The 10,160-nt window shown below is 32.1% G+C and overlaps 2 protein-coding genes across 2 annotated transcripts; both read right to left on the bottom strand.

Moving 5' to 3' along the window:
• Window positions 1-589: 589 nt before the first annotated feature.
• Window positions 590-2,708, bottom strand: LOC107009246 (cysteine protease RD19A). Its single transcript, XM_015208554.2, has 4 exons — window positions 2,199-2,708; window positions 1,998-2,117; window positions 1,165-1,411; window positions 590-1,043 (listed from the first exon to the last, which is right to left on the bottom strand). Exons 1-4 carry the CDS (start codon window positions 2,664-2,666, stop codon window positions 772-774), a joined length of 1,107 nt encoding a protein of 368 aa, XP_015064040.1. The 5' UTR covers window positions 2,667-2,708; the 3' UTR covers window positions 590-771.
• A 2,206-nt stretch (window positions 2,709-4,914) lies between these two features.
• LOC107012667 (probable E3 ubiquitin-protein ligase RNF217) lies at window positions 4,915-8,195 on the bottom strand. The gene is made up of 2 exons (XM_015212575.2): window positions 7,370-8,195; window positions 4,915-5,298 (listed from the first exon to the last, which is right to left on the bottom strand). Exons 1-2 carry the CDS (start codon window positions 7,984-7,986, stop codon window positions 5,124-5,126), a joined length of 792 nt encoding a protein of 263 aa, XP_015068061.1. The 5' UTR covers window positions 7,987-8,195; the 3' UTR covers window positions 4,915-5,123.
• Between the last annotated feature and the right edge of the window lie 1,965 nt (window positions 8,196-10,160).

The following is a 10,160-nucleotide window of genomic DNA, read 5'->3' as shown; positions in this document are numbered from 1 at the left end:
ACTTCTTGTCTGAAGGGCTTGATTGGAGAAAGTTCCTTCTGGATTAATGATATGTTGCATATAACTTCAAAATGTAGTTTAGATAATTAAAAGTGTTAAACAAAGAAGTTGTCCAAGTAAACAAAGATTACTGGTGAGACATTCTACTTCTTGTCTGAAGGGCTTGATTGGAGAAAGTTCCTTCTGGATTAATGATATGTTGCATATAACTTCAAAATGTAGTTTAGATAATTAAAAGTGTTAAACAAAGAAGTTGTCCAAGTAAACAAAGATTACTGGTGAGACATTCTACTTCTTGTCTGAAGGGCTTGATTGGAGAAAGTTCCTTCTGGATTAATGATATGTTGCATATAACTTCAAAATGTAGTTTAGATAATTAAAAGTGTTAAACAAAGAAGTTGTCCAAGTAAACAAAGAAGGAAAACCTTCAATTTGCATGATTAACAGCTCAACTTGGAAGCTACCTCCCTCCCTTTACATTGACGTCAACTATAATTGAAGTCTTCTGAAAAGATTTTGTGTGCGCTTGGATACAAGGAGGGGCAATCAACCATGTATGGAGATGAATTAAATTATAAAGGAATGTATGTAGACTGAGAAAACACCAAACTAATAGATAGATGCGGAGAAATGTGTTTTACTTTCAAGATTTGTTGAATTGGAAATAATAATGAAAAAGAGTCTTAGCAATTGGAAATAATGAAATATGGTCCTTTAAGCTACACTTAATTTACATAGAGTGTAGTTGGTAAAAATAGACTTTAAATTTTACTATGAGCTGGTACTAACAGCTGCAACTGTTGAAACCATTGAATCCACTCCACAAACATTTCGGCCTCTGCAGATTTTGTAGTATCCACTTTCTCCCCATTTCTCTCCCCACGAGTTCTTGATGATCCAGTACGGTTTCTCTTTCATTCGAATGGGAGAGAAACCAGTACCATAACCAACTAATAAGACACCATGATCCAACTGCTTAGAGCATATATATGGGCAGGAGACTCCACCGACATATGTCTGCATGAACACTGCATTGATAGCCACTGCAAGCCAAGCCAAGCAACAGCAACACTTTTCAGAATTAGTTTTACATCAATGGAAACCATTAATTAACTAAAGATCCCATGAAGGCATTTTTTTAAGTTAATGGCAAAGGACATTTACCAGCGAGAGGGCCATTCTTGACAAGATTAGCAGCAATTTGTTCTTCGTCGAGGGAGACAACACTAAAGTTAGCAACTTTAGCTGCAACCTTGGTGTTGTCAAATTTGCAGGTTGCCTTATCGGTACCAGTGTATGGGTAATCTTCTTCTCGCATAAGTCCACCAGCTTTGAGAGTGTATTCAAAGGCACTATTCATTAGCCCACCACTGCAGCCTGAGTCGCAAGAATCTTTTTCTTCTGGATCACACTGTAGGTAGTTAAATTAGTATAGGATACATACTTCAGGGAGATAGAGGACATTAAAATTTCTAAAGTAAAATTTTTTCATTTGGCCTGTGTAGTTTGAAGTCTTATTATACTGTCTACAATCCCAATTCTGATTAGCAATTGGCATTCTGAAAATGAAAACAGCAACAAATTCAAGCCAAAACATACAAACAGTCCAATTCCCTTTCCCTTAAAGTGGGTCCCGCACCCCAAAAACGAAGAGAGGAAAATCTGTTAAAACAAAACCGCAGAAAAACACGGTACTTGAAGAAGAAAGACACGTTTAAGTAACAGATTGATATGGTATAACACCAAGAAAGGCAAAATTCAATTCGTAGACATACTTTATACTTAAAAGTGACGGAAACAGAGCAAACACTTCCCTATAGCTGATCCATGATCAGTTACATGACCCAAAATTATTAATGACGCCAATAGTAAATTCCAATCGAATGAGCACTACTTTTAAATTCGCAAATGCTTTTAATTTTAAAGCTTAACGTGTTTAAGATCAGGATTCCATATACACAATATATAGAATAGGATGAGAGGGAAAAGCGTCAAACCTCGTGATCACAGTCCACAAGTTGCTGCTCGCTGAGGCTAACAAGCTTCCCTGTAGCAAGAAAGTTGGCACCTTCTAATGCACCAGTGGTACTAAATGACCAGCATGAGCCGCATGAACCCTAGTTTTTCAATCATAAAAAATAACAATACTTAATTATCTTAATGCTGCACGTATCAATCTCACAGAGAAACAAACATACCTGATTCTTCACTGGCGTGACAGCACCGTGCTCTCTCCAATCGAAATCTGAAGGAAGATCCTCAGTAGGAAGAATCGGAGCTTTATTGGCGTCAGAAGGGAACCGAAACCGGCGGTTAACGCCGAGAAATTTCTGGCTGAATTCATCCGTCGTCATATCGGAAAACTGAGTCACGCCGTGAACAGCAGATGGATCGAGCTTCTGGTGTCTCATTGCACCGCGCAAGTTAGCTTTAAAAACCGAAAATCTATAATGATGCTCCTCATCGGAGGCGTACGTTTTCCCGAATCTCTTCTTAAAAAGCGTAAAGTGATGTTCGGCGTTTAGCATGTGATGATCATCATCGCCGACGACTTGACGGATTAAAATATCATCGTCCCCGCCTTTAATCTCGCCGTTGACAGCCAACAAAAACGACGTCGTTAGGAGGATAGATAATACGAAAACGAGAGAGAAACGATGAGCCATTGTTGACTGAGAAGATTTGTTTTCTGTCTTCTCTCAGTTTCATCTGCTATATATATACATCAGTCTCCTAAAAGGAGAAGGTTGCTTAGAGTTGAGGTGAAAGATATCCAATTATTGAATGCCACGTGGTGGATAATGATTGGTTGAAGGAATGGTAGTTGCTTCTCGGCGTGGGTTTGGTTAGTTTTTCAGTTTTGAAGTCGTTCTCTGAAATATATAAAGAAAAAATAAAATAACCGAAAGAAAGAAATTATCCTTAATTTTATCGTTAAAGTTATTGCCTTTTAACAAACAAAAGTCTTCCAAAAAGCAAAACATAAAATATTTACCAAAGAACAATGAATAGTTTATATTCATTTTTTTTTGTTATTATTATTAAAAAGTGTTAATTAGTAGAATCTTTGTTTTGTACTCAATTCTCATCATCAAACCGCGGTGATTATTTTAATCTAAAATTAATAGAGATTAGTTTTTCTCGAAAAAAACTTAATAAATTCAAAATAATTAAACTTAAACACATGTATTGTAAACCAAACAACAAAACAAAAAACAAGAAATTTTATCGATCTCTTAGTTGGCCAATAAGGTACAAAAAGTTTACTCCACTTGAATTATTGAAACCGAATGGTGATGAAAGAGGATTTCAATTGCTGTAACTTGTACGCATCTGGTAACTAAAACAGTAGAATTATAATAAATAAAATTATAGGAAACAACAACATAGCATATTGCTTCATGTCATTTTTTTGGATTTCAAGATTCAAACAAATTTATGTTATAGTAGTTTTCTTTTTATATAATTGACAAATATATATATATTTCATTTCACAAGTATTTAAGATCTCATACGTAAATTTTTTGTTAAACTTAAATTGTGCAACTCTCGAAGAAAAAAATTACTATATAAATTAAGATAGAAGAAGTAATAAATTATAGCAAACAAGTAATGTATACGTGTTCAATCTCATATAATTATAAGGATTTATTCATGTACATCTAAAATTAAAGGATATTATAAATATTAGTTAAGGACAAGTTAAATGAACTGTATTATGCCTTCAAACTATTGTTTTATTATTTAATAGTTACCCACCCATGAACTTGAGTAATTCCATGATTTTTAGCCAAATGAATCTTTTTAGCGGAAATAATGTTTAATTGTGTGTTATTATTCTTTTGGTTGCGTTTTTCTGGGTGTAATGGTTTTTCATTTCGATCCTATATTACTTCTTTTCGAGCAAAATTTGTAAATAATTGGATAAAACTTTCTTAGGTGTAGCCAAATAAAAAAGATAGCTGATAGGATGGAGTTCAATGTGTTGATGCCTAGTCTCAAATTTCATTGGCTTGATATCAAACTATTCAACATCGAGAAAGCTAACTAACAAGAATTGTGGTAGAATGGTTATTGTATAGTGAGTAATAATTATAGGATATTTTAGGGTTGTTTAAAATCAAATCAAAATTAATAATCTGAATCCAACAAAAAAGTTATTGGTTTATCAGCAACGGGTTATTGGTTTAGTGGTTTTCATAACGATTTAGATTTCTTTTGTTACGGGGTTACCAATTTTTAGATTTGATATTTTTTTTTAACGGGTAAAATCGATAATCCGATAGTAATTGAATAATCCTATATTTATACCATTTTGTATATAAAGTCTTTGACTTAGATTTGGTGTCCTACTTTTATTTCTGATTGTCTCAAACACTTTGTTATTCTACAAAATATAAAAGTGTTTGCTTTTGAGCAAGATGTAACTTGAACTCATATGCATGGTTTATTTGGTTTGTCACCTTGTTTCTAAGTGGTTCTCAATGACCGATAATGATTAGAAACCGATAACCAATAATCGTTATTTACATGTTTGGCAAATACATAAATGTCATTTCACATCGTTATTTTAACATAAAATAATACGGAGAATAACAATATATTTTTTGTGAAAACTAGCTACTTATTCAGAAACAAATAATCCCTCCGAACATTTAGCTATTCATGTTTGACTTGACACATTCCTTATTTAGTTATTCATGTTCGACCGCACACATTCTTTAAAAAATTATAAATGAAAGAATAAGATCCCGATCATCTAAATAATGGGAAATGAAAAGTAGGATTTAATAGTAAATCTATTGATTTTCCAAATTGAACACGAAAAAAGTGGATATCCATTTTAAATATACAGGAGCCAAGAGATAGTAAGGATGCTAATCATACCTACTAGGCTAGTAATGAAGAACAACAGAAGAGAAACTTGAAAATTCACATAAAAATGTATTTGAGACAATTTGAATCAGCAAGTCAAAAATCTAAGAGAACTTGATATTTTAGATTCCATCTGTACAAACTTTGTTAAGGTTTCTGTTTTCTTGTCTATGCTATCTTTTCTGAAGCAAAAAAGATTTCTAATATATGTTACTGAACCTCATAGGAGTATATGTCTATACACGGCTCTACTTTTTCGGCGTTATACTATTCAAATTCCTGAAGATGAAAAAGATAGACAGGAGAATAAAAATAATGGTAATCCCATGGATGATCCTTATGCAGCGCACGGAAGCAGAATCACAACTACACCAGTGTCGATAAACTCTTTTTCCGCAGTTGTAGCAGAAACTGGCACCACACCTACATCCAGATGAAAAGAGAACCAGGTTAAAGTATTAAACTTGAAAGTTGAACCTTTTCTCTACTTCTTATTGTTTAAGTCATTTTTTTAACAGTGTACAAGCGTGATATATCAATCAAATTCACACAAAATATATCTGTCTCTACACCTGTGTAGGCCTCAGAGAACTGAACAAAACCAGAACGTAAGAATTGCATAGATGAAAATTGCAGAATTATGAGAAGAGCTGTCAGCAATTAAGAGACGAACAATATAAGCCACTTAATTCTCACATATGCTGAAATCTTATGTCATAAACCTGGTATATTTTAATATGTAGATCTAACTAAGCAACTTCTTTCCTCCCAGAACATTAATTTGGCTTCACAGGCATTTTTTTAATAAGTTATGTACAAGAAGATGAGATCCAAAATTGACTATACAGAGGACGAGCTTGATTATCTCAAGTAAAATCCCCTCTTATTATTCATAGCTGTTATCTTCTCTTTTGTTTCTTTCCCGAAACAATAACAAACCCAGTGAAATCCTTGAAGAAAAGTAAACAGTAAAAAGTAGCCACAATGAATAAAAGGGTAAGCATTTCATTTGTGAGGAAAAACACATTCAGTTAGAGCCGGATACTTGAAAACTATGTGAGGAAAAGATCTGGCTACTACAAATAAATATCGATTGGAACGTTAAAGAAGACAAAATTTGGCAGATTAACATAGTTGATACATGATCTACTTTAGGGGATTCAAATGTTATAGTTTCCTCATTCCCAACCCGTCCTCTCTATAACGACTGATAGGATCAACACCTATCAATGTCAACAGAGAAAAATATAGCAATTGTAACCTCAAATAAGTGGAAACTGAGAATGATTGGCATATTAATCTCAATTAAGTGGCATTGGAGATATATTAGGTATATTTTCCGCTCATATTACTTCTTATCATGTATAAGATAATTCTTCAGCTCATATTAGAGATGCATAAATCCGCTCAGAGAACTACAGAATGCTTCCATCAACTCCCTGTTCCCTTCATACCTGTAGCCATTATTCATTGGCCTAAGGTTTTATAGGCCTTTTCATCCCTTATTTTGAAACTCGATAAATCAGAAGCAGGTTAGCAATTTATCCCTGTTTGTGAAAATGCAGAAATGTGCAAGTGCTTGTTCTTAAAAATCCAATTAAGTAGATACTGGAATGCCACAACAAAGAGATACAAGTCTTAAAAAATTGACTAACTAGATATACATTGAAAGTCTCTAAAAAAGACTATTAACATATTGATAGCTATGTATTCTGCAGCCAAACAACAACTTTTTGGTCCTCAAATTCCAGGGAACCCATGTATGCAGGGAGGAATCAAATTAACATTCATTTTTTCTTCCTCTTTTGGTTATAATAGCTAAATGCAAGTCCTCTAAATCCTGTGTTTCCTTCCCCAAGAGTTAAAACCTTATCAATCAATTACTTGTGATTCAATCCCAAACTTACTCTCTATTCGGATCAATTCCAATTCAACATCAGACTCCTGTATAGCGGAGAGTGGAGAGACCGCAGCCTTACCCCTAGCTTGTGGAGGTGGGGACCAATTCCAATTCAATACTAAATATTTGCATAGTTACCTTCCTTTATTTATTTAATTAGTTCTTCAAGATTACATCCATATGTGGGGACCTGATATCTTTTCAGGATCAATGTAGTAAGATATTATTAAATCCATGACCTCTACCCTATCTGCTCTGGTACATGTTTCTCCTAATTCTTATAGAAAAAAATAACTACTATAGGGTTAGCAAAATTTTGCAATTAACACTAAAACAATGTACAAACGCACAAAAAGGTGCAGACTCCTGTATAATCACCACCACCACAACAACAACAACATAGCCGTGTAATCGGACTAGTGCGTCTGGGCAGTGTGGTGTGTACGCAGGTAGAAAAATTGCTCACTGTAGAAACTCAACTCAAGTAAACCTCAGAAGTTGTAAAAATGAGTTTTTTTTTCTTCAAAAATTAGGATGACTTATTCACAATTCACAAATAAAAAAGAAGAGAGGAAAAAAACAAATAAGACTAACCTGCATTTAACAATTTTACAACCTTCAATAAGTTCAACAAAGTGACGACACTGTGGACACCTTTTCCACTTATTAGCCTCGGCAACCACGCCAAAAACGACATCGTTTCTATCCCTCAATTCTCGACTCTCTTCACACTGAAATCCAGAATGCCATGGAAGCTTACACTGAAAGCAAAAATGCTTCTTACAATTGGGGCACTTTGATCGCTTCGCTTTCCCACCACACTCATCCAAAATCAAAGCCGAACATCTCCGATCCGGACAGTAACAATGCGCTAACCCTAAAACAGAAGATTCACACAACACGTCGGACCATCTCACAAACAGCTGAGGGCCAACAAGATTCCGGCAAGAAATTGGGTCCAAAAATTTCTCACAACTCAGAGACGGACACGGAATGTTGCCGACGTTGTCCTCAAGCTTGACGGCGATGTATTTGGCCATACAGTCCATACAAAACGGATGAACACAAAGATTCTGGTTCTTGAATTTTTTGTTAGGTAATGATATAGGCTCGATACAAATTTCGCAAGTGAATGATTCATCTGGTGATTCTGTGACTGTCAATTCTTGTTCTGACTGATCTTGGGCCAATTTTTGCTGTGTGTTCCCCATGATCAGTGTCAAAATTCTGAGTGAAGTGTTTTGAGTTTTTTTTTAATAAGTACTTTTTGTGTGGGAAAATGGAGGGTCGTTTTAGGTCTTCTTCTTATACTAAATTGTAAATTGTAGGAGTAATATTTTCCCCAAAATTTTCTTTCACGTATGACTTTTGCAGTTTATCCTTTCTTTTTCAATAATCAGCTGAACTTTCTTGGAATTGGAATATCATAACAGGTTAAACTATTTTTTTGTTTATTTGTAAGTTTTTCCCTTTATTCATTTATATTTATTATTCCAAAAATAGTTCACTGTTACTAATGTATAAAAAAAAATTATTATATTTTATTTTTAGGATTAATTATTTATTATTCAAATCATTTTTTTAAAGAAATAATGGTTTCTCTATCCTATATTAACTAAATTTGCGAGTCAAGGCGCACGTAATAAGAAAATTGACGGAATTTATGAGGCAATTTGTACTTGTTAAGAAAAACATTTAAGGATGCAATTTAAATTATATTTTTTATTGTTATTCTTTGTGAAATTATAAATATAACTCTGCAAGTAATCTAATTTTTCCTAAAATAATATCAAACTTTAAAACAAAAGACAAATATGAAAAAGAAAAATTCAAACAACCATTTGATCTTTGAACAATGAAAAAAACTCAAAATATTCAATTAAAATATGGAATAGAGATATCTTTTAAGTATTTCATATTATGTGATTTTGTGAACATGCAAACTTATCAAGAGAAACATTCAAAGGACATAATTTATATTACAGTATTTAATATTGTTCCTTGTAATATTATAAATATAATCTTTCAAAGTGTGATTTATTTCCTAAAAAATATCGAACTTCATAAAAAGAAAGGGAAAATATGAAAAAATATTTCCTCCATTCAATATTATTTGTCTTCTATACTAAAAATAAATGGCCAACAATATGTGTCCACTTTATGAAATCCATTAATAATTTTGCACTTAGTTCATGATTTACCTTTATTATTAATTATAATCATTTTTTTATTACATCAAGACATTGTATATATTCAAAGAGCAATATACTAAAATTATTATTCTATTTATAGTTTTTTAAGGAATATATCAAATTAATGGTGGACAATTATTATTGAACAAAAAAAAATATTTATCTTAAACTTTGAACGATTCAATTATTTTATACAATTAAAAAACTCTAAAAATTCAATTACTATAAAATACAAAGAGTATCGATCAATAAAAAGTGAATAAAATGATAAAATATCTACTTTTTTTTAACAAACATGTTAGGTCCAAATAAGACAAATAAAAATAAACTTAAAAACTACAACTTTACATGATTTTATTACTTGGATTAATTTAAATTTGTCATATACAATAAACTTACAGGACACAAAAAGAAGACCCTAGAATTTAAAGGGGCATTGTGATTTTGACCATGGTTTTCTCTTCTTTTTTATTCTTGGGAGTTAAACTCCTCAAAACATATTTCAATTTATTTTTTTTATAAAATAAACACTAAAAAGTATTCTCACATTAAATTATTCACAAAAATGAAAATAAACTTGATTTTCAAATATCAATTTCATATTATTTTCAGCAACTATAGATATAATGATATTTTATCCGTCCACTATTATTTGTCAGGATAAGATTATGTACTCTCTTTAAGAAAAATTCAATTAAAAAAAATCCAACAAACATAACCCTGCTATAGCAAGAATATTAAAAATTCATATAACTTTTCAATTGAGCAAAATAGAAGAAATTATCAAGGGCAGAATTAAAAAAAACACACTTAGTATTTTTTAATTATTTAAATTGATAATTAATTTTTAGTATTTCTTAATTATTTAAATCATTAATTAATTTTCAATATTTATTTTTAATATACCTTCCAAACAGTTGTGGACGAGAGTAGGAAACTTCTGTGACCATTCCTCTTTTCACGTACTCATATGAGAAAAAAGAAGATTTCGTAAGGTGCAAAATCTTTTTGCTTCATTGAATTAGTAAGAAAAAATAGGTTCATAAATGTACGAAACTTCTGCGATCGTTCCTCTTTAATTTTTTTTTTAGTATTACTAGTAAAGTGCACGGCAATTACCGTACTAAAAAAGGAAGGTATATATAGCGTATGAAAGTGAAATATAACATATTCACCCTTAAAGCTGATATTAA

This window comes from Solanum pennellii, chromosome 1, assembly GCF_001406875.1.
Source record: "Solanum pennellii chromosome 1, SPENNV200".
In the NCBI taxonomy this organism is placed as follows: domain Eukaryota; kingdom Viridiplantae; phylum Streptophyta; class Magnoliopsida; order Solanales; family Solanaceae; genus Solanum; species Solanum pennellii.
Note: the sequence above shows the minus strand (reverse complement) of the source record. Positions and strands in the feature narration are given on the sequence as shown.